The sequence below is a fragment of the Prionailurus bengalensis genome, chromosome E1 (genome assembly GCF_016509475.1).
Source record: "Prionailurus bengalensis isolate Pbe53 chromosome E1, Fcat_Pben_1.1_paternal_pri, whole genome shotgun sequence".
NCBI lineage: Eukaryota > Metazoa > Chordata > Mammalia > Carnivora > Felidae > Prionailurus > Prionailurus bengalensis.
In genome coordinates, this window is record NC_057347.1 from 58,424,009 (window position 1) to 58,447,089 (window position 23,081).

Sequence of the window (23,081 nt, forward strand, 5' to 3'; positions counted from 1 at the left end):
TAAATGATTTAAGGGGGAGCTGCTCAAGGGAATACGGATCTCAGCAGAAAATAAAAAGGCAGGCTGCCCACGATGACCCCAGAGGGGACTCCAGGCCACCCCCCCCACCCCCACCCCCGCCTCCACGCGGTCTCCTTTCCGTCACGTGCAACTGATGCAAAGGACACATCGCCAAATCCCGTCGGGCCCATTAGAGACCTAGTCCTAGGTTAGAATCATCTCCTCGACCTCGCTCCCACCCCCCACCCACCCCCACCATCACGTTCATTTCTTCAGAACCGTGCAACAAAGTAAGAAAAGGTGCGATTGCTTTCCTCCCAACGGCGTGCCCTAAATCTTGGGGGGCTGGGTCCCACTCTCCATGGCTCGAAGAAAACACGGAGCAATACGCGTCTTCATTTGGTGCGTTTTTCTCTCCCGCCTTTGGGGGGGGAAAGGCTAGGCTGCTCCGCTGCCCCAGTACTTTGTCTCCCATTCCTTCCCCGCCCCCGGCCCCGTTCGGCTGGCCGGCGCGCAAAACAGAGAAGACTTCTGCCCCAAGCAGAAGGGGCCCCAGTGCGGAAGGGTAGAGGGCGGGCGGGGCCCCGCAGCAGCGCCCCTCGGAGGCCGGGGCAGGAAGCGGCCGACTTCCCCCCGTTCGGGCCCGAACAATGGCTTTTTGCCCGGAAAACGAAGTTCGGAGGAGGCCAGGCGCGCCCCGGGGCGCAAGCGGGGCACGGCGGGCGGCTCCCGGGTCCCAGGCCTCGAGTTCCCCTTCCTCCCCGCGAGGGACCCACACGCACCCCACCCCCCACCCCGGGCCCGGCCCCCGCGCGCGCGCGGGACCCCAGCCCCGGGCGCGAGGCCGAGCCCGCCGCGAACAATGCGCGCCCCGCCCCGCGCCCGCCCCCGCGCTCCCATTGGTCGGCGCCGGACGGGGGTGGCCCGCGGGGGCGGGCGCGGGCCGGGCGCGGCGCGGGGACGCGGCGGCGGTGCGCGTGCGCGGGGCGGGCCCTACGCGGGGCGGGGGCGGTGCTTTGTGTGCGGCCGGCGGGGCGCGCGGCGGCGGCGGCGGCGGCGGCGGCGCGGGGAGCGGGGAGCGGGGAGCGGCGGGCGCCGCGGTCGGAGCGGGCGCGCGCGGCAGCATGGAGGAGCTGAGCAGCGTGGGCGAGCAGGTCTTCGCCGCCGAGTGCATCCTGAGCAAGCGGCTCCGCAAGGTGCGTGCGGCCCGGCCCGCGCCCTCCCCGCGCCCTCCCGCCCCGGCTCACGCGCCTCTTCTTTCCCTGCAGGGCAAGCTGGAGTACCTGGTCAAGTGGCGCGGCTGGTCCTCCAAGTGAGTCCCCGACACGGCGGCGCCCGCCTTCCCGCCCGCGCCACCTCGGCCCCGGGGGGCGGGGGGGCGGGGGCGTCCGCGCGCTGGGCGGGAAGTTCGCGGGGTCCCCGCGGGCTCGGCGGGAAGGGGGCGCGCAGCCTGCGCGGGGCCGCCCTTTGTTTACGGGCCCGCGGGGCGCGGGGCTGACGGCCTCCCCCGGAAGCCCCTCCGGCCGCGGCCCGGACCCCGCGCCCCCGGCCCGCTTCCCTCCCGCGCCCATTTGTTGCTTGTGCCCCGGGGCCGCCCCGGCCCTCCGCGCGGGACGCGAGCCCCCCTCCTCCCGTCCACATTTTCCCCGCTGTAACCTGAGCTTCCTATTGATGGACGTAGGACTCCTTTTTTTTTTTTTCCTCTCCCCCTTTTAAAGTAAGGAAGGGTGTTTGGCATCCCCGGAAGGGGCTCTGTTTACAGCTCCTTGGGCCCACCCGTTTCCCGTTTCTTCCCGGCCCCCACTTTTCTTTCTTTGCTTTCCCCTCCCGGTGCCCTGGCCCGCGCTCACTTGGGCGCCAGCCACATTGTTCTTAATCTTTGGGCTGCGCTGCTGTGCCCCTCGGCCTTCCCCTCCCTGCATCCTGCAGCGGCCTTCCCTTCCCTTCCTGGATCCGGGCCAGGGTTTGGGGGCTTCCCTCCCGGCTACTTCCCATTTTACTGGGATTCGTTTTCCTCCCGGGGGGGGGGGGGGGGGGGGGACCGTGGAGTTTCCCTGAAGCCTAATGTGAATTGGGGGTGGAGGTGGTGGTTTCCCTTTGAGTTTGAGGCTAAGGTGTTGGCTTCAAGACCCCCAGTCTCCAGCAATTCATCCTGGCCACGGGTGGGACTTGGGGGGACTCTGCCCCCGCACCCCTGTGCCCTTGCCCCCAGCAGGGATTGGAGGGCGATAGGGCAACCCCACTCCGGCTGTTTTCTGAAGTAGCTGGTCACTGCCTGTCTGGTGTTTCTTGACACCTTGTTTTTTCCTTTTCCAGACACAACAGCTGGGAGCCAGAGGAAAATATCCTGGACCCGAGGCTGCTCCTGGCCTTCCAGAAGAAGTGAGAAAGTTAACACCACGTGTGGGAAGGGGGACAGTGTTGGGGACACAGTGGCCTATCATAGAGCCGTGCTGGCCTTCCAGGGGTCCGGGGCTTGTGCTGTGGTCTGAGTTCCAGTAGCGGTGGTCACCAGAGGACCTTCTGTCCCATGTCTGAAGGTGCAGCAAGCCCCGAGGTCCCAGATGAGACCCTACCCCACCTTCCCTCGGCTGGCCCGCGTGTGTCCAGACCTAAGAAGTCACTGAGTTAGCGCTGCCTTGGGCCTTTCTGACAGCCACGCGTGCAAAAACGAACCTTCTCGGTTCCTTCGTGAAAAGTTCTGGTTCCTCTGGTTGGCCTTTTTTGTTGAGTAATTTGCTAACAGCGCTAAGAAAAACCAGGATGACAGGTTTGCCATAAAGTGAGTGACCTGGCTGCCCAGTGCTGCCTGAGGGTGCCGTTGGGCAAGAGAGGGCTCAGAGAGGGAGCCCAAACAGCACAGCAAAAAGTTACGCCTGCTGTGGTATTCTGTGCTGGAAACAACACGTCTAAGCTGTGAGCCAGGTGGGACTGAGCACGTGCCCTTGCCAGTCTCAGGGGACGAATTTGCTCTTGTAATAATAGACGTCATCTTTTCTTTTAGATAGGAGACTGGGGTTGAGAGAGACGTCTTTGACCTCAGGCAAAAGGGGGGTGAGGGGCAGGCGATGGGTGGGCCTCCCACCCTGGCCTGAGGGTCGGGGGGTGGAGGGTGCTGTTCCCAACCATGCTGGTGGAGGCAAGGTGTGGGTGCTTTGCTGGGGCTTGCCCTGTTGATAGAGGCAGATGGGTTAGTTGCTCAAAAACTTGCCCGTCTAGGGTCAGTCTGGCCAGCGTGTTCTCTGGTCCACTTTTTAACCCACTCCTCCCACCCCCCACTGAAGCATGGTGTTTTTGGTCTTCTCAGAGAAGCCATGACAACAGGAAGAAAATAAAGCTAGGTTTTTGGCAGGGTGAGCAAACACGAGGTGAGCCTAAACTTGCTCAAATACCTTTGGAAAAGCTTATCAGTAACCTGATATCTGATCATCTACTATTTAATTCGTAATCCGGGTCTTGTAAGTGAGGTTGGGGGGATGGGGGGGGCATCTGGTCCATTTCTCTGCGAGACAGCATCCTAACTGTTGAGAGAGGGTGTGTCCTTTACTTTGGATTATTGCACGGCAGGTAAGAACTGGGGTTAGCAAGTGTCCGAGAGGTGTAAGGATTGAAGTATGGGGTAGTCTGGTTTCCATCTTGGGGGAGAGAAATCAGAGAAGGTGGGTGTCTCCCTTCCCCTCTGCACCCAGAAGAACCCGCACCCCTGGAAGCTAGGAGCTGGCAGTCACATGCTTGGTGTGGGGTAATGTGGCATTTTTAAGGGCAAGCCTGAGGTTCAGAATCTGCAGGTGAGGTTAACGTATCGGCAGAGGAGACCCTGAGACGGCCCTGCCCTTTTAGGAGACCAGTTAGGGGCCGCTTTGGACTCAGCTCTGTCTGGTTGTACTCACTGGATTCTTTAAGAGATGCCCTTTCGGGCCCCAACGAGGTGATGTTTGTCTGTTTTAATTACCGGGAAGCTTCTCCGGATCGAGCCTCTTCCCCAGGGGTGCCCTGAAGTACCAGCTTCCTCTGGGGGTGGCTGGAGGCGGCTGTCTTGGCTTTACGACCCTGAGTCCCAGGGGTTCCCGAGCTGACTGGAGACATCCTCCTGGAGGTGTGAGCTTTGAGCCCCAGCCACTTCGGGACTGGGCGCCTCCAGTGCTCCCAATCTAGATTACTGTCTAGGAACAGCGAGGTTCTAGGAGGAGGAACCGGAGAGGGAACTATGAACCAGGGGCACCGGTTCTAAGAGCAGAGTCCTTGGTCCCCCCTGACCTGTGCCCCGGGGACGTGTGAGCGTGGTGCAGCTGCGGAGAGGCAGAGGCTGGGGCCCGTGGTCCTTGTCTCCCTGCCTGGGACTCTCGTTTGGAATGGTGGGGACGCACCACGTGGGAGTTCTGGCTCCTAGCGGGCTGCGTTTTAGAAGTTCCATAAAACGTTTTTCCTGCAGGAAGTAATTGCGGTTAGCACAGGTTTGTCTGAAGGGGAGTCAGAAAACCGGAGAAGTGTTCCTTTCCCAGCTTTGCTGGAACTTCTCTCGCTTTTGGAAATGAAACGGAGGGATGGGAAACAAGCATATCGCACAGGGGAGGGTGTAGACAGACCTCTGCGGTGGATACGTTAACTGACTGCCCAGGTGTTAGCAGTGAAGGTGGCGATCAGCTACCCGAGGCTCTGAGTGTCGGGCTGTTGGAAGCCCTGGGGTTCCCGTGTGGCGGGAGGGGGTGTGGGTGCGGGGCTTCTCCCACCCTGATTGGTGACTGTCTTAAGGGAACACGAGAAGGAGGTGCAGAACCGGAAGCGAGGCAAGCGGCCGAGGGGCAGGCCCAGGAAGCACACGGTGATGTCCTGTAGCCGGCACTCCAAGCTCAAGGTGGGTGGCTGCTGGCCTGACGAGGCTCCTTCCCTCCCAGCGCTCTCTCTGGGCGGGGCGGGAGGGTTGAGGGCTTTTGGGAACAGGGATGGGGCTGCTGTGGCTGCAGAGGTGGTTCCCTTGCTCAGAAGACCCCGGCCTCAGGCTTCCTTCCTCACTTGTGCCTCTGCCAGCAGGGGGCAACAGCAAGCCCCAGCTCCTGCCCCCAGCAGGGCCCTGCACTGGCCGACCCCCTCCAGAGCCGGTTTCTTGTTCATTCTCTGTCCTTCCTACACTCCTTTCTAGTGGGCCGCAGGGTCAGACTTGTCTGCTGACCACTGTCTCACTGCTGGTGGCTCACAGGAACAGGAAGGACACCGTAGGCGCTTGGAGATTCACTGAACAGACACAACTAACCACGGCAGTTCACGGGTACACGCGCACTTGGGGGCTGTGGCAGCGTCCTGCCTTCAGTTCCGAGGCAGCATGGAGCGAAAGGGTCAGGGCCTCGGTCTTGACCGTGTCTTACGTTCCTTTCTCGAGGGCCCTGCCCCAGGATCTCAAAACGACACACTGTGGCCCAGAGCTCAGTCGCTTACAAAAACCGCCCTTGCGGGAGGCTGTGGAAACCTTGCTTTAAGCTTTGGGGAGGTCCCGTGTGGGAGACTATGGGGTGTTTACAGAGGGAGGCGACGCAGGCCAGCCCTGTGGCTCGGGCTCCCACCAGCTGGGGACCACGGAAGTGGCATCGAGGCAGTGGGCCTGGCTGGACGAGGAGGCCCTGAGGCTCTGGGCGGCACTTGATTGTCCCCCGCTGAAGGCAGGCGAGCTTTGCCGCAGGGAGCCCGTGCTGGCTCGGCCTCCCTACGGTGCGCCTCTTGAGACGCCAAGTCAGGGGGGAGTGGGCTGCATTACTTGCACGTGGGGAGACGCCCAGGAGATGGGAGGGCAGCAGTTTGTTTTCCTGGTCGCTGGAATGTTCTGAAGGGGTCACCTTTGGAAGCGTGACGACTGGAGCAGGGTGTCCTCTGGCATTCGGTGGCAGAGCCCTCGCACATCTTCTCCTGCCTCGTAGCCTGAGGCCCGTGAGTTGGGCTGCCCTGCGCTTTCCCCTCTGACTTGCGTGCAGCGGGGTCTGTCGCCGTCACGACCCTAGTGCCGGGGACGTGGCCGCGCTGACTCTGCCCTGACTTCCTGACCCACCTGGGGTTTCTGGTGCTGTTGGTTCTGCTTTTAACTGCAGTCCACGGACTCCCAGGAGGACTTTCCAAACTTTTCTGGAGCAAGGTGCCGAGAAGTCGCTCCCTCTTGGCTGCTTCTCTCCTGTGGAACCCACCAGAGGTTTGGCTTGGAGGTGTCTGATGCCCTCTGGACGCCGGGGCCCGGCCGTGGAGGTGGTGACCCCTCCCGCTCTCTTTGCAGGAACCCGACGCCCCCTCCAAGTCCAGCAGTTCCACGTCTTCGTCCACGTCTTCCTCCACGTCCTCGGACGAAGACGAAGACAGCGACTTGGACGCCAAGAGGGGTCCCCGGGGCCGCGAGACCCACCCAGTGCCTCAGAAGAAGGCCCAGATCTTGGTGGCCAAGCCTGAGTTGAAGGACCCCGTCCGGAAGAAGCGAGGCCGCAAGCCCTTGCCCCCAGAGCAGAAGGCGGCCCGGAGACCCGTGAGCCTGGCCAAGGTGCTGAAAACCGCCCGGAAGGACCTGGGGACGCCGGCCGGCAAGCTGCCCCCGCCGCTCAGCGCCCCCGTGGCGGGCCTGGCGGCCCTGAAGGCCCACGCCAAGGAGGCCTGCGGTGGCCCCGGCGCCGTGGCCAGCCCGGAGAACCTGGCCGGCCTCATGAAGGGCATGGCTGGCAGTCCCAGCCGGGGTGGCATCAGCTGGCAGAGCTCCATTGTGCACTACATGAACCGAATGAGCCAGAGCCAGGCCCAGGCCGCCAGCAGACTGGCGCTCAAGGCCCAGACCGCCAGCAAGTGCGGCCTCGGGCTGGACCTCAAGGTGAGGACGCAGAAGGGGGAACTGGGGATGAGCCCCCCGGGAAGCAAGGCCCCAAAGGCCCCCGGCAGCGGGACTGTGGAGCAGAAAGGAGGGAGTGCGGGGGGGCCCCCCTACATCCACGGTGGTGGCAAGGCCCCTGCCGGGTGCCTGGGCCCCCAGCCTGCACCCGCCCAGGAGCTGAGCCCCCAGGTCTTGGACTTACAGAGTGTCAAGAACGGCACACCAGGGGTGGGTGCGGTTGCCCGCCATGCTGTGGCCACCAAGGGCATCCCTGCCACCAACCCGGCCACTGGGAAGAGCGCCGGGGGCGCCCCCCCCGGGGGGAGTGGGGCCAGCGTGTCCTGCGACACCAACAAGAGTGAGAAGCTGGCTTCTAGGGGGGCCGCTCTGCCTACCCCTGCGGGCAAGAGGGACTGTGTCAAAGGCAGCTCGGGCCCCGGTGGGCAGGAGGGCCACGCGGGCCCCGGAGACGTGCGCAAGGCGGCTTTGCCGTCCGAGATGAGCACCGGAGAGGAGAACAGCAGTTCTGACTCCGACCCCGACCCGGCCTCCCCGCCCGGCGCTGGACAGAACCTGTCTGTGTCTGTCCAGACCAGCCAGGACTGGAAGCCCACCCGCAGCCTCATCGAGCACGTCTTTGTCACCGACGTCACCGCCAACCTCATCACAGTCACGGTGAAGGAGTCCCCCACCAGCGTGGGCTTCTTCAACCTGAGACATTACTGATGCCCCGTAGCCGCCTGGCTGCCCGGCTCTTGCCTGCCCTTCTCTGGCCTCTGGCTTGGCTTTGATGCTGGCCCTGTACCCCGGGCCCTCCGCAGGGTCCGGGTAGCCTCCTTCAAGGGCAGGCTTGGAGGGGACTCCCCGAGGCCCTGCCTGTGGCTTCAGGCAGGGTCATACCTTGATGCCTTGCCAAGGCCTGGCCTTTTGCCCTCGTTTCTACCTCTGGGCCTCTGCTTTCACTTCCCATATGCCTCAGGAAGTCTGCCTCCCGGGTCCCTGGCTGAACGTTTCTCAAGGCCGTCCCCTGTTGGCTGTTTGAACTGCTCTCCCTGGCTTGTGATGACAGAGTAGTGGTCAGCTTTCCTCTGGATTTCCCAGGGGCGCAGCTGTCAGAGGAGAGATCCAGCTTGGTCGTTCCTGCCCGGCGGTGGGGAAGGAACATGTACTGGGAAGTTGGGGGGGGGGGGGGGTCAGGCCTTGAAGGACGGCGTGCGGGCTCAGCTAGGTTTTTCGAAGATGGGCCGTGGGCCAGGTAAGGGACCTCACCAGTCAGGACTCCCCTCAGTGCCTGAGCTGCCAAGGACTAGGGGTCTGCCTGCCTCCCTGTCCCTGCCCCCCATGTCGACACCAGAGGGCCGTGGCCTGAATGTAGGCCGGCTGTAGCCGTGCTTGGGAGCCCTGCAGACCTCCCTTGGTGCCCTGTTAAGCCTGGTTCAGGTTAACGCCTGCAGCACCGAAATGTCTTAGAGGTCAGATCTGGGAGGGGTCCGTCTCGTAGCTGTTGGATCTAGAGCCTCCCCGTTATGGGGAGAAGCAGAAGGGTGTCTCTGGCTGCCCTCCTTTCTGCGTTCGTGCCAGGACAGCCGTGGTCCCACAGAGGGCCCCTGGGAGCCCCTGGAAGGTGGGAGTGTGGGCAGGTGCTTAGCCCAGCTCCCTCCCACGGCCGCCTCTCCCCCCAGGTGGACCCCCCCCCCCCCCCCGCTCCCTGACAATCCCTCCCGCCTTTGGGGGTTCCGTGTGCTCCCTCCCAGCTGCAAGGCTGTACCCTCGGACCGTTTGGAAGTGGGGCACAATCTGGGCGCCCCACCTGTTGGAGGGCCCCCAGGAAAGGGCAAATCTGCCTGTCCCCAGACAGCCGAGTCTGGGAGCGGTCTTGTGCGGCCTGTGGCAGAAAGGTGGGTCAAGGAGTGGGGACGCTGGGTCTTTGTGATGCCAAAAGAAAAGTGGAGGTGTGGGTCCTCCTCTGCCTCGGCTGTCAGTGACAGTGACAGCCAGCCAGCAGGTGTGGGCACGCCCTCTGTCCTGTTGCCTTGATCACAGGGGAGCCCAGACTTACACAGCGGGCTCTGCTCTCTGAGGGGCGCGCCTGCCAGACCTCCAGCCCCCTAGTCCCTCACCTTGCGCGCCAAATCGAAAGATGGCTTTCGTGAACCTGAATCAATTTCAACAGTGTGCCTTTGGGGACAGACACGTGTCCAGGACCTCGTCAAGGGGCATCCAGATGTAGCTTCCAGGTTTGCTGCGCGGTAGCCGTGCTGGGCTGCGGCAGGGAGGGGTGCCCATCTTGGCAGATCCGGAGGGCTGGGGGTCCCAGACAGCCAGGCTAAACGCTGGAAAGTGGGAGGAAGGGATCGCGGCTCACACTGCACGGTCTGGAAGAAAGGGGTCCCGGCACACTGGGCCGGTGGCACCAGCTCCCCCTCCGGTTCCCAGGCACCCACGTGCTCCCTGGCTGTGAAGAGAGGGCTCCCCCTCAGGGGGGCTGCCCGTCTCCTGGTTTTTCAGCTCCTTTTGTGCCAGGCACTGTGCTGCCTTAGAGGCCGCAAAGCCAGGCCAGCAGCGGCTCCCCAGGCCTCTGGAACAGCCCGGGCTTCTGTGAGCTGTCGGACCAGCGTGTGTCTGCACCAAACCCCGATGCGGTGCCTTTCTGTTTACCAGCTACTATAATCCCAAAGTCGAATCTGCAAACACCTTACTCCCAGCCACTTTGCCTTGCTGTGTTGTGTGGTTTTCATTCTGGTGCTTCTGACTCCACGTGGTTCATGTTTAAAAGGGTGTGTGCATGTGTGTGTGCGTGCACGCGCGTGTGTGTGCGCACGCGTGCAGGCATGACTGCCTTCACTGAAGAGTTGACCGTCACGTTTACCAATAAAAGTAGTACTTTTTTATTTGCTGCTATGTGTACATGTGTGTGCTGTGCGTGTGGGTGGGCGGGTGTGTGTGTGGCTGGGCATCCGTCAGTCACGTCTGGTTCGAGACCCCTCGTTTCTTTAATCTGCAGGGTCTTCTACGTGGACCGCATCACAGTGTATGCTGAGTGGGTGTTTTAATACTGTCGTGTCTTTGTTTGCTCGTAACGGATAGGAAGAAGTGCCCGGTCTGTCCTCTTAAGAGGATTTGACCTATTTTTATATATATTTTTTGGTACCAAAAAGAGCGTTCCTTGTTCGGTTACGCTCAAAATTCTGACCTGGGCCTAGAGGTTTCATTAGGGGGAGATGGGAAGGACCAGAGCTTTGGGCCAGTGCCGATTGCTGGCTTGATTTGTGTTTTTTAATTAAAAAAAGAAATCCATGTATGCCACTCCTAATTGCTTTAAACTATGGCTGTTCGCTTTTTTAAAAGGACAAAAGTGAATAGGTTATGGCCCTGGGAAGCTTAAGATCTTTGTTGAAATCAGAGCAGCCCGGCCCCCATATTCAATCAGGACCTACCAGTTAGAGAGAATGCTTCCCCCAGGAAGCCCACAGTGGTTTTGGGGGGAGGGGTGGGAGGAGGGGCAGAGTAGTGTGCCTAGATGACCAGATATTTTGCTCAAGTACATCTAAAGATTCTGTTGCTTTTCTAGTATTTTTGGAGAACTAACACTAGGCATTCGTCGCAGATTTTTTGTTTTTTGGGTTTTTTTGACGTTAATTTATTTTGCAGGGGAAAGACATTAGTGAATGGTGTCAGGTTTTTGTCTTACTTTCTGTTAAGTTTTAGTATATCAATAAATACTGTTTTTCACTTGTCCGCCTGGTGTACCTCGTGAGTGATGCCTGGGAACAATTGCCTTCACTTTCCCTTTCTTGAGGCAAAAGCCATCTCTGGACACAGACTGAATCATGGGACCAAAAAAAACAAAAACAAAAACAAAAGCTTTGGGAGAGGGTTATAGCCCCTTTCCCAGAGAGCAGAAAAAGGTGTTTTGTTTTGTTTTGTTTTGTTTTCTCAACAAAGGGATGGGGTTGATTCTAAAGGTGAACCCCTCCATCGGCAGTTTACACGGGGTGATTTGGAAACGTCTGGAGAGGATTCTGGCTGTCACTACTGGGGGGCAGGGGCAGTGTTGGTCGCTACTGGCACTTTGTGGGTAGAAGCCGGGGACGCTGCCATACAGAGTAAACTCACTTTGAAACCTCTCCCAGAAAGTGACGTTTTAAGTAAAAAAAAAAAAAAGATCCTGTGTTGGAAAGTTACTCAAACCCTACAGTCCACCACGTGGGGCACTGGCTATAAAGTCCCACGGGAGTCACCGTGGTGCTCCAGAGGCTTCCAGTCCCTGCTGCTACTGTGCTCCTCGCTCGTAGCTCATCATAAAGAGATGATTGCTCATTACGAACCTTCCCTGGGTCTGTAAGGTTTGCATCACCCAACGCATGAATTTGTTCATAAATTTCAGCCTCCAGGGAGAACCGAGCTCCCTTTGAAGTGGAGGCAGAAGAGGGGTCTGGATGCTGGCCACCACTAGTTGAAAGGCTAGTTGGGGCAAAGGCCTGAATGTTTTCCTTCCGGCAGAGCTTCCCACTACAAATAGCAATGCAGCCCACTCTCCAGAAGAGGCCTGAGAATTTGACGTGAGGCTCTTGCAGGGAGGGCTCCAGGCCTGTTCTTTCGCTGTCCCTGCAGACGCTGGAGCTGTTTTGTTTTGGAGAAGGTGGGCAGGGATGACGCTAGGCGTCCTGTCCTCTCTCTGGCTTTTGAGAGCTGCAGAAAGGGGTGGGGATGGCCGGGGAGGAGTAGGCGAGCCGAGCGGAGCCCAGTTGTCCAGAGGCTCCGCCAGACGGGTGCGGGGCCCTGACCCACACCGGCCTTTGTTCGTTTCTGCGCCGCTGATCTGATGGCCTAATCCACCGCCTTCCCAGAAGAATGGGCTGGGCTGCCAAGGGCCCCGGCCCGGCCCTCGGCCTCCCCCCGGACTCAGCCCCGCGCTGTCGGGTCCAGCCCCAGGGCGCCTGGCGCGATGGGTCAGCAAGGCTCGAGGACGCGGATCCCGCCGGCTGAACACCCCCCTCCTGTCCTCAAGGGAGGGCGCAGAGGGGGCGCCCACCGTGGCCCACTGTGGCGCGCTTTTGGGTGGGGGAGACGAGTCTTTCCCGGCTCATTTGGAAACCCAGGAAGGCACTTCGCGAATCGAAAGGCCGGGAGGGGGTGGGCGCCGGGAGAGGGACTGAGACCATCGCCTCTAGAGGGCGCGCGCGACCCGCGGAGTTCGAGCCTCTGGCTCTTGGGATGCGCGGGGGACAGTCCCCACCTCTGGCTCCGAGCTGCCCCCGGGAACCGAATGGCGCGATCCCCACCCCGACTGCTCCCAGGTGCCCCTGGCTACCTCCAATTCCGAAGTCTTGGGAAGAAAGCCCCGGCCACAACCCACGGCCTCTTCCCCGTGTCCAGGCCCCCGAGGCTGGACGCCGTGGAGCGCCGCCAAGCACGGAGCAGCTCCCATCCCAGACTCCAGCTGGATCCGAGGCCCCCTCTGGGCCTGGAGGACTTTTTGGTGAGAGGAGGAAATCAGAGCTTGAGCCCCCGAAACGCCCGGCGCCGGCCTTCTCGCCGTCGGGTCTCCCGCGCACAGCACAGGGCCTCGACCAGGATCCGTGCGCTGTGAGCACCAAAGGGACAGAAAAATGGATTCGATCCGACGCGCTCCGAAGAGCCACAAAGATTCCAGTTCAACCGGCGGCAGCCACAGGAGCCGGCCCGGCCCTAGGGACGCAGGCGAGCCGACCCAGGACGGAGGCGGCACAGCCGGCCAAGGCCTCCCCCGCTGGTCGCTTTCCCGGAGAACCTGCCCAGGGAACGGAGACCGCGGAAGGAGCTCTCGGTCAACGCAGAGGGTGCTGGTGCCCAGGTAGCCGGGAAGTGGGGGCTGAATCGGAGCCCTCCATTCTTCCCGAACATGAGCCCACTCCGCTGTCCAGACACCCAGGAGAGGTCGCTTGAGGGAGTCCCGGCCGAGCAGCTGGGCCACAGCTCAGGGGCTGGTCGCCCTCCGCGCCCCTCACCGGCCTCCCCACTCCATCCCCACCCCGGACTCCGCCCGCAGAGGGCGCGGGCCCCTCAAGCCCGTAGGGCGCTCAAGGCCCCGAGACCCGCTGCCCAGAGCCTCCCACCCACCCACCCCCTACCTCCCCGCCGGCGCAGGTCGCTCCCCACCTCCCGGATCCTCCCACTGGGCTCTCAGAATTGGGGAAGGAGGCGCGGAGAGCACCGTCAAGGGCGGGGTCCCCAATCGGCCGAGGACAGAAGATGCGCGGGCGAACGCGTCCCCACGCCCCTCCCTTCGCGCTCTGCCAGGGCGCCTAGGTCGGCGCTTCCCTGCGCGACAAGGCCCGCGGCGGCTTCGGGGGAGGTATTGGGACTTTGCGGTGGCCGCCTTGGGGTCCGGGAGGCGGCTCTCCTCTGCCGCCCCACGCCCGCGCCCAGCAAAGTCTTCTTGGGCCGGGAAGGGCCGAGAACCCCCCCCATCCCCACCCTGCGCTCTGCTCTCCCCCGACCGCGCCTCGCCCGGCGTTGGGGCTTTTACACCCCAAGAAGGCCGGGGACGGAGATGCTGGCGGGGGGCGGGGGGCGCGGGGCTGCGCCGCGGCAGCCCAGGTTCACTAATCACATCAGCCTGCTCTGCGCCGGCTCCAAGCAGTCAGTTGCCTAGCAATACCCGCGAATTCAATTCCTCAATCAATAGGCGCGAGGCGCTGCATTTCGGGGAGCGCTGGCGAGGCTGGGTGGGTCTGGGGGGCGGGTCCCGCGACAGCACCGGGAAGCAGGCCGAATGACCCGGGGCGCGCGGCTTTGGGGCGCCCGGGCCTCGGGGGCCAGCGACGTCGGGCCTAGGGGTGGGGCGCGCGGGGGGAAGCCCCGCCAGAAGAAAGGGGACCCGAGAGGTCGCGTCCGTCCTCCTGGGGTCCCCGAGTTCCACCTGGGCCCCAGAGAAACGCGGCCGCTAGGCGAGGAAAGGCACGACCCCACCCCCCACCCCAGGAGGCTAAGGAGGGTCACACCCCACTCCCTCCGGGGCCCGTCTCTCCCCCCTCCCCTAGTTGGGAAGTTCCCCCGGTTGGGGAAGGGCCTTTGCGGCGCGGGGATCCTCCCGGGTCCACGGGGCCCAGGGTGGGGGTGGGTGGGATGGGCAAGGAGAGAGGAAGAAAGGGTCCTCTCTCCCGGGGCTACGCTTCCCTCTGCTCGAGTGGGGGGGAGAAAACAATAAAACCGAGACACGTCTCTATTTACAAAGTATATATTTAAACACGTAGAAAGCGGTATTGGGTACAGACATTCACGACCGCAGAAGATAGGTACCGAAGCTTCACTCTTGAGCTGAGGCGGGGGTCGATTCGAGATTTGTACACATCTTAGAATTAAACCCAACACGCGCGCACATCCCGCGCGGTTGCAGACTCCCAGCCAAGCGGCCCTGGCCCCCGCCCTCCCACCCCCCAGGTCAGCGTCGCAAGAGCGAGCGGAGAAGACACACACGCACGGCCACGGACAGACGGCGGACAGAGGGGGCTCCGGGAGCAGAACCAGGCTGGCCAAGGAACGTCGGAGGGAAGGGGCAAAGTCAGCCCCGAGGGAGGGACACGGGAGCCAAGAGGGCGAGGGACAAAAGGAAGGCGGCAGCCAGGTAAAGACACGTGTCCCCGAGTTACCGTCCACTGGGTAACAGACATGCCCCTTCGAAGAAGCTTCGTCTGAAAATAGCGTCCACATTTAAATAGATACACTTGGTCAACGGCGCTTCTTTATACAAAGTCTAAAATATCAGTTTTACAAATGTGAGCAGATAAAAATCCCCATTCGAGGGGCTTCTCTTTATAGGCGCAATTTGATATTCAAAAACAAATAAAATCATGTAGTACACCGTTTTCCCCTTTTTTTCCTTTTTTTTTTTTTAAACCCCCTCTCTTTAAAGGCAAGAAAGTCTGGGGGAGAGAGGGAGGTGGGAAGATGAGGGTGCGGAGGACAAGGCTGGCGTGCCCACTCCGTACCCCCATCCAGAAGCTCCCCCCAGCTCCGGCCCCCTGCCTCTCTCGTCCCGAGTCTGTGCTTCCTCCCGTGCGCCGGGCCCCCCTGCTCTCCCTCGACAAGCAGGGGGGCAGTCAGATCTCCCTAGCCCTTTAAGTGCGGGGGAGGCCGGGGAGGCCGCAGGATCAGCCCTCCAAGGGACGGAGGTGTGTGTGGGGGGGGAGGACAGATTTGTGCTTTCGAGTCAAAAGAGGGGCGCGCGTCCTGCGTCCCTGGAGCGCACGGGGGCGCCCCGGGCCCCGCCGCCGCGCACGGCCTCCCCCGCCGCGGGCCGTCTCTTTTCAACTCCCGCTCCTCCCGCCCCCTTTGGCGGAGTCTGAATGTCGAGTTCAAATAGAGAACACTCCGCGAATCGAAAAGGCCTATAAATTATAGCTTTTGCTTTTAAGAAGTGGGGGGGGGAGGAAAAAGCAAAAGTTCTGATGCGCATTCTTGGATGAAAACCTCGCCTCGCCCCTCCTTTCCCCTCGCCCGCCGGAGCCGCCGGGAGGCGAGTCCTGCCCGGCTCCTAGAGCCCCGAGCCCAGACCCTGCACCGCACTCCCGGCCGGGCCCGCCGCCGCGCCTCCCTCCGTGGGTCCCGCAGGGTGGGCCTGTGTGGCCGTGCGTCCATCCGAGAGCCGGCGGCCCGCCCTTCCCGAGGGAGTGAGGCTAGTCCAACTCTTCCTGGGAGGTGGGGGCCACCGTCTCTTCTCCTGGCGAAGCTAGAGTGCGCGAAAAGGAAAAGTCCGCCCCCAAACACTTTTCCTGTGAAACAACTGTCTCGAACTCTGGGCACTGACATGCAATCCTCCCAATTTATCCTGGCATTTCGGGAATGTAAACAGATTCGCTGGGTTTCTTTTCTTTCTGTGGAGTAAGGAAAGGAATCGAGGGAACTGGGAGAGTTTATCCACATTACATACACACGATCTGATCTGCGTGTGTAACACACACATCTCCCTTAAAGTGCATTTCCTGGTGTGGTCCCCGGGGCGGGGGTGGGGGTGGGGGTGGGGTAATCTGCTGCTCCCCAACCACCTGCAACTCCTTAACTTTTTACCTTCAACATCACACACAAAAGTTATTCAAGTTAATACTTTTTTCCCCCAACAGACTTCTTAATCTTAAAAAAAAAAAAAAAAAAAAAAAAAAAGGCAAAACAGACTGACCCCACCCCCTTTTTTTCTGATTGGGGAGCTAATCTTTTGTTGGCCTGGTGGGCCAATGGGAAGAGAGAAAAAATCCGGGTCCTGCCTTGGTTCCAGGGGTCTGCCTTGGGGCTGTGGGAAAAGGGAGGAGGGGCGAGGTGGGTAGGCCAGTCCCTCCAGACACGATCAGAGAGTCCAGTACCTAGGTCCCCAAACTCCTTAGTGCTCTGGGTGGCTGAGGGGCGGCGACTCAGCCCGTCTGCCCCAACTAAACCACGCTGAGTCTCTCTCTCTCTCTCTCTCTCTCTCTCTGCTTGTTTAAATAAAACAACTTCAAGAGTTGAAATATATATATTTAGATATTTTTTCTTAAATAACATATTTACATCTAATAGAAAATATAACTCTAGAGATAATCTTTCCAACCAAAACTGAGGGGAGGGAGGAGAAATGGAAAGGACTGGGGTATGTGAAGTTAGGGACAGGGCCAGCCCGGAAGGCCGCCTCCCACCCAGAAATAAAAAGCATTAGGCCAAGTTTGCACTCCCACTCTCTCTCCTGCTCTCTTGTCCTGCGATCACCCACCCAGCAATTCATCTTTTCTCTTTAAAAAAGCCTTGGTCCGTGTTACTTTCCTTAATGGTGACGGTCAAAAAGTTTGAGGTCACGTCGGTGACCACCACCTTCTCCAAGTTGGTCAGAGAGGGACTCCAGGATTCCTCCTCTGGGTCCCCCAGGATTCTGGCCACTGGGATCCTGGCGATGAGGGAGGGCCTTCCCCCCTGGGCCCCCATGTCCCGATACAAGCCGCCCACAGAGCCAGGAGTGCCTGAGCCATGCCGGACCCGAGGGCCACCAGGGTCCAGGGTGCCCTGGCCTCTGGCCTCCAGGAAGGTCGCCCTGTGCTTTATGACCCTGGCCGGAAAGGTGTCCACTGCCAGCTTGCCTGTGGCCTCGGCTGGGCTGGGGCTGGCCACACCGCACTGGGCCAGGTCCGAGTCCTGCCTCCGGGCCAGCTGGATCACGCTGTGGCCAGCTGGGAACTTTCCTGCCCCGGAAGGGGCCTCGTCCAGCTTCCTGCCCTTGAGGTAATCTCCGAGGCCATCACTGGGTTCTCCCAAGGGCCTCTGCGAGGGGTCCAGGAGCTCCTTCCGGGGCTTGGGGCCTCGCTTCTTGGAGCTGTCTCCCGGCGAGCTGGGCTTGTCATCCGTGCGGCTGGTACCCCGCTCACGCTCCCGCTCCCTCTCTCGTTCCCGCTCACGCTCGCGTTCCCTCTCCCGTTCTCGGTCCCGGTCCCGAGGGGGCTCCACTCGGCAGGTGCTGCTGGTGCTGCTGCTGCTTCCCGGCGGGGACAGACCCATGTTCCGAAGGCCCTCACGTGCCCGGGATGTAGAGGCCAGGTCCTGGGGCGAGCGTCCAGGGTAGGGGATCCGGATGCCCCGGGCCGAGTCACTCCGGAACTCGTAAGTTTTGGCCTTTGCTTTGGCCTGGGCCTGCAAGAGAGAAGGCATGTCAAGAGCAGAGCAAGTCCCTGTCCACTCCCCCAGGACCCTTCTTCCGGGGGGGGGGGGCCTCCCTGCTTCACCCTCTGATGCCTCCGAATTTCTCTATGGGTGGGGGTGGGGCTTAGGGGCAGCAGTCTGGGGGAAGCAGAGAATTTGTCTGGAAGCAGCCATTGGCAGAAAGCACACTTCTTGCTTGCGTTTGATTATATGTCTATTTGTGATGGCTGTGGGCCGAATCCTAGTGTGCTGAACCCCTTCCCCCAAGACGCCTCTGGGCACTGCCACTGACCTGGTGACAGCCTGTCTGGGGACTCCTTCCTAGATTACAAATAGCCAAGAGCAGTGGACACCCCCAAAGCTCCATAAGCCCTCAGGACCCCCTTCCCCCCCCCCCAAATGACACTATAACATTACTGCCCACCACTGGACACTGCCCTCCTACCTTGAGAAGGAAGGTTTTGGGTTTGGGTCCTCGCTTTTTGGGGCCATAGAGCTCCATCTCCCGTTCCCTAGAGAAAGGAAGGAAAGAGAAAGGGGTGTGTGAGTGAAGAACCTAGTGGGACTCCAGTCCAGGCTGGACCCCTGTTCCTAAGTGAGAGTCTGAGGCTTGAAAGGGCCTGTACCTTTCCTCAAAGGCTGCGAGCAGGCGAGCATCCAGGATGTTTTCTTCGGGTTCCCATGTGCTGTACCTAGAGGAAATCAGGAAGAAATGGGCGTCAGTCCCGGGAACAGGGAAAGAGCGGCGGCTGTGTGTGTGTACGTCTGTAACTTTTCTTGTTGCATTGTATTGTATTTCAATGTAAAGGGAAAAAGAGGAAGAAAGAAACCTCCCGAACAACAGTCTGGGGTTGAGAATTGCATATAACCTACTTACTTCTGCGACCAGCCCTTCCATTTCACGAGGTATTCCATGCGTCCCTGCGGATGCAAAGGGGGAAAATGCGTGTGTGCAAGGGGAGAAATGCATGACGAGGACACAAGAAATGCATGCAAAAAATGCATGCACCAAATGAATGCGCGAAATCCCATCGCGAAAGGCACGCGCTCGCTGCATCACCCCCTGCACGAAACGCTGCACAAAGTGCATGCACCGGCATTCATCCCCCCACCCCGCCCCCCACCCATGCAATCTGTGCATCGCTGCAAGTCTAAGGAAAGCGCTTGGGCTCAGAGCCGCCGCCGCCGCCGCCACGGCCGCGGCCGCTGCTGGGACCTGGGGGAAGGGAAGCTGGGCTGCAGCAGGAGGAGGGAACCCAGGCCGGGAGGGGAGGGCTCGGCCAGCCTCGGTCCAAGGCCCGGGGGTACCTACTTTCCGTATGCGCCGCTTCAGGAGGGCTTCGGCCGCGAACACCCGCTCCCCCACCGCTGAAAGCTCCATGTTGACTCGCCGCTTCCCCCCTTGGCCGCTTCCAGGAGCAGAAAAGCAGCAGCCAGCGCACAACAGACCATAATACTCTCCCGCTGACGTCAGTTCTCCTCCCCCTCCCGCGCGCCCGCTCCCTCCCCGCCCCCCTCCCGCGCGCCCGCTCCCCCTCCCCTCCCGCCCCGCGCTTCCTCCGGCCCCACGTGTTGCTAACGACGTTGCTAAAGCGGAGCGGCTGGGGCCTGCGCCCCTGCGCGCCGATTGGGCGAGCTCCGGGCCACGCCCCTCTCCCTTTCTCCCCCGCGTTGCTACGTGACCCGCGTTCCAATCGCCAGGGGGCGGAGTCCGAGGCTACTCCAGAGACAGAACGCAAGGGGGTGGGGGCCGCCGCCGGAAGTGACGTCGCCGGGAGGGCGGGCCCGGCCGCTGTCAGTCTGCGGGGCTGGCGAGGGGGCCGTCCACCCTCTGTCCTGGCCGGGGCCCCCTCCCCCGCCACCAAGATGTCCCTCCGGTGCTCCGCGTCCCCCAAGGCTCTCGCTGGGACCCCCGCGGCGGTGTCAGCCAGGCCCCGCCCCCTCTGCAGACCCCGGCCGCCCCACCCCCACCGCGCGGACTCGCGCCCTCCCCTCCCCCCACAGCCGCCGCCCGCGCCGCACAATGCACAATGCACAGGTGCTGGGGCTCCGCGGGCCGCGCCGGCACCCCGAGAGCCGGCCACGCGCCCCGACCCCGCTCCCTCCTGGCCCCCTCACCCCTTCCGCACACCCGACCCTCGGTCTCCATGACGACGGCCTCCCCCGCCGCCGCCAGCCCCATCCCGCTAACAAATCAATGTGCCTGTGTCTCGGTCTCCTGTCGCGCAGCCCTGCCCTCGGCCACCCTCCGGGCCCTGCGAGTCGAGCTGGGCTCCAGCGCTCACTCCCAGCTCGGAAGCCGAACGCAAGACCTAGTGGACACCCGCTGTCTCCCCGCCCCCACCCAGCCTTCCCGCGTCCCAGGACCCCGCGGGGGACGTCGCGCGCCTTCTTCCAGCCCCCTGACTCGTCCCCGACGCCCGCAGCCACCTGCCCCTGCCTCCAGCCCGTGCTGCTCGTCCCCGCCAGGCCCCGGCCCTGCGCGTCGCCAGCCCCAACCCAGCCGCTCCTTGCCCCCGGCCGGCCTGGGTGTGTTGGGGGACTGGGGGGAGGGCGTGGACGACCACCAAGGCAGAGCCTGGAGCTTGGCTGGGATTGGGACGAGTAGCTGCGGGCGCGTCCCGCTCCCCGCGGACCCCGGCGACCTGCGGGGCCTGCGCCGTGCACTTCCTGTCCACGGCTCTTCCCGACGTGCGCAGCAAGACACTCGGCCAGGGAACCCCGAGCGGGAAGTGGCGGGGGCGTGGCGGGGTCCAGTGCCTCTTGGGGGACCGGGGCTCTAGAGCGAAGATAGCAGGTCCGGGAAAGGGGGCGAGGGTCGGACCACGGACGCCTCGCGCGCCCGCGCGCGCGCGCGCACACACACACACACACACACACACACATACACACGCTCTCGCTCAGCTCGCGGCGACCCGTGGCTGGGGCGGCGGCGGTGACCGCAGCCCGAGTCCGGGCCCAGCTCTCCCCGACCCTTTTCTCTTACCGCCCAAGCTGCAAGTCACAACACCCACTCCTTGGAACCCATGATTTAGTTAAAACATCGGCGATGAACTTGACTGGAAGCGATTTCCCTTGGCGAGGGATGGAGTGGGAGAAAGGGGGGGAAAGAGAGAGAACGAGAAAAAGAGAGCGAGCGAGAAGGCGAGCCAAGGAGTCTGACTCGAAAGGGCAGGGAGCCCAGAGCGGAAAACTGGCCTCCTGTCCCAAGTTAGGTGTGCGGCGGGCGGCGGGCGCGGCGCCGTGCGGGGCGCGCGGGACCGGCGCGGCTTCGGGCCCACCCTGCCTCCCACTCCGCGCCCCCGCCCCCTGGAAACGCGGGGTTCCAGGTTTGGGCCTCGCTCCAAACTCTGCAAGGTGGGCGCCGGGTGACCAGGCTCATCTCTCTGGCCGTTCTGTCTTAACGAACAGCGAGCTGACGACGGCCAGATCGCCCCGCAGACCCGCGCGGGCCGCCCGCGAGAGGCCGCCGACGGCCGCGTCCTTAATCATAAAAAGTCATTCCCGGTAACAAATAGTTTCGTTGGCCGGTGCCAGCGATACAGCTGTTTCTGTTTAAGCTTAAATACTTTCCAACAGTTTGGGCAGTAAAAATAAAGTCGGCCTCAGCCGCCTATAAGTGTCTGGTTTCCCCGCCCAGAGAAAGCCCACCCTCCGCCCTGGGCCCGGGTCGCTCTGCACGCCCCGCCTGCCCCCTCTTGGAATCCGCTGCCCGCCGCCGTGGGCGACGCTGCCGGTCGGCCCCGCAGCAGCCGCCCGAGGAGGCTCGAGGGCCACCTTGGAGGCCGGAGGGAGGGAGCCTGCCCAGAGCAGCCGGAGGACCGGACCCGCTTCGCCTCCCGCCCTCCCCCCACCCCTCGCCGGCCCGCCTGCGCCCGCAAGGAGCGGCGGTTTCCCTTCAGATAGGGTTTCTGGAGCGCTGTCCCCGGGAGTTGTGTTTGCGTTGGGTGCCTTCACCGACCTGGTGTCTGCACGAGGCGTGCAGACGTTGATGGTTTCAGTTTCACTGAAAAAGTTACTCTCCACCTCCCTCCCAGTGTTTCTTTCTTTCTTTCTTTTTTCTTTTCCTTCCTCCCCCCCTCCCTTCCCTTCTTTCTTTCCTTCCTTCCTTGCCTGCCTTTCTCCCTCCTCTCTCTCTCTCCTTTCCTCCCTCTCTCTTTTCCTTCTTTGCCTAAATGCCTCCGAAGCTGGAAGTGGGGAAATTAAAAGCCTGGTGCGGCTATGCAGGGCCCCCTCCTCTGCTGGGGGGGGGGGGCTTGAGTATTTCCCCCAAGCTCCCCCCTGCGTCTTCCCGCCTTTCTCTATGCCTGGTGGTGAAAGCCCTTGTTCTGAACAAAATTATTGCTTGTGAGGTGTCTGAGTTTGCAAACATCGGGAATCATTCCTGCAGAGCCCACAGCAAGGAGAGAACTCGGTCCAAAAGGAAACAAGAGGAATAGAATAATCTGAGATCAGACCGAACCCCATTCTTTCCAGCAGCAATCCGCCCCCCCCCCCCCAGGGCAGGGTGTCATCCCTGCTTGGTACCCACCAACAGATGTCCTGGATGGAGCAGGGTTACAGAGAGTGGGAAAACGGGTCACTGAGCGACCTCAGCTCCGGGAAAGTTTGGACACTGAGAGGTAGCAGTCTGAGAAATGGGCTTGTGGTGGGGCAGGACTCAGAGCTGGGGCCTCCCTGGTGGGCACTGAGGATGCCCGGATGTGCCAGGAGAGGGCGCCAGCCGGGCAGCGGTGGGGGCATGATTCCGGCTGAGGGGGCAGGGTTCTTTCAAATTGGTCAGCCAGTGGCACTTAGAAACCAAGAGAACATGGAACCCCGCTCCCCACTCTCTTATTGAACGTCCCTTCCTGGATCGTTCAACTTTCGACACCTCCCTTCTATCCTCCACACAACCTCTTTTCCCTTTCAAAGTTTGATAGTTGTTTTCCCCCCATGCGCACCCCTGGGAGTAAACAAAACAAAGTTGCAAAGAACCCTCTGCTTTTAATCCCACTGCTCCGCTGCCCTAGGCTCCCGCTGTCAGGTTGGAGTGCGCGGCCTCTGCAGTAAATAAGGTAACTGCTTCCTATTACTTTAGCCCCATATGGCTGCAATTTGAGTGTCTTTGGAGACAGTGCTGGTGTTGGGGCGGGGGGCAGGGGGGAGTGAAAGTGGAAATCAAATGCTCTCAGATCGCATTTTTATGAAGGAAATTGTCGGCGATTCTCTCCGCAGCCTTCCCTCCACCCCTAGTTCCTGAGATGAGCTGCCCGGTTTCTTTGTTTACGGAAACACAGGCGCCCGCCCACCTCGGGCACCTGCTTCCCCAACCCCTGGGTCTCTGACCCGATTCCGCACCCGTGTTGCTGACCTGGGCACACGGCTCCGATGTCCCTTCCCGACAAAGGACCTCCAACCTGCTCCCCACACCTGAGAGCCAGCCCGAGCCCTCCGTCCCAGTCTCTGGAAGGTGCTCATACCCTGTGCCCCATGCCATGGCCTCATTTGAGCCTGGAGGCCAGCTGAGGGCCGGGGGACCTCTCAGGCCTCCCTGTGCCCGCTGCCATCAGACTCGGCACCCAGGGAGAGAGGCCCAAGGCTGTCGGGGTCGAGGGGAAGGAAG

At 61.8% G+C, this 23,081-nt stretch overlaps 2 protein-coding genes across 2 annotated transcripts; one reads left to right on the forward strand and one right to left on the reverse strand.

The window, feature by feature from the left end:
• The first annotated feature begins 1,087 nt into the window (after nucleotides 1–1,087).
• CBX2 (chromobox 2) lies at nucleotides 1,088–10,573 on the forward strand. Its single transcript, XM_043585325.1, has 5 exons — nucleotides 1,088–1,196; nucleotides 1,269–1,312; nucleotides 2,317–2,382; nucleotides 4,753–4,855; nucleotides 6,257–10,573. The coding sequence occupies exons 1-5, from the start codon at nucleotides 1,125–1,127 to the stop codon at nucleotides 7,559–7,561; spliced, it is 1,590 nt and encodes a 529-aa protein (XP_043441260.1). The 5' UTR covers nucleotides 1,088–1,124; the 3' UTR covers nucleotides 7,562–10,573.
• Nucleotides 10,574–14,041: 3,468 nt separating this feature from the next.
• On the reverse strand, nucleotides 14,042–18,951 carry CBX8 (chromobox 8). Its single transcript, XM_043585770.1, has 5 exons — nucleotides 18,789–18,951; nucleotides 18,354–18,397; nucleotides 18,103–18,168; nucleotides 17,922–17,988; nucleotides 14,042–17,467 (listed from the first exon to the last, which is right to left on the reverse strand). Exons 1-5 carry the CDS (start codon nucleotides 18,855–18,857, stop codon nucleotides 16,568–16,570), a joined length of 1,146 nt encoding a protein of 381 aa, XP_043441705.1. The 5' UTR covers nucleotides 18,858–18,951; the 3' UTR covers nucleotides 14,042–16,567.
• Nucleotides 18,952–23,081: the final 4,130 nt, after the last annotated feature.

Excerpts from the sequence above, each read along its gene's own strand:
- CBX2 (XM_043585325.1), top strand. The coding sequence starts at position 1,125 with ATGGAGGAGCTGAGCAGCGTGGGCGAGCAGGTCTTCGCCGCCGAGTGC. Across the intron at positions 1,197-1,268 it reads TGAGCAAGCGGCTCCGCAAG|GGCAAGCTGGAGTACCTGGT; the intron begins GTGCGTGCGGCC and ends CTTTCCCTGCAG. Across the intron at positions 1,313-2,316 it reads TGGCGCGGCTGGTCCTCCAA|ACACAACAGCTGGGAGCCAG; the intron begins GTGAGTCCCCGA and ends TTCCTTTTCCAG.
- CBX8 (XM_043585770.1), bottom strand. The coding sequence starts at position 18,857 with ATGGAGCTTTCAGCGGTGGGGGAGCGGGTGTTCGCGGCCGAAGCCCTC. Across the intron at positions 18,169-18,353 it reads TGGAAGGGCTGGTCGCAGAA|GTACAGCACATGGGAACCCG; the intron begins GTAAGTAGGTTA and ends GATTTCCTCTAG. Across the intron at positions 17,989-18,102 it reads CTCGCAGCCTTTGAGGAAAG|GGAACGGGAGATGGAGCTCT; the intron begins GTACAGGCCCTT and ends TCCTTTCTCTAG.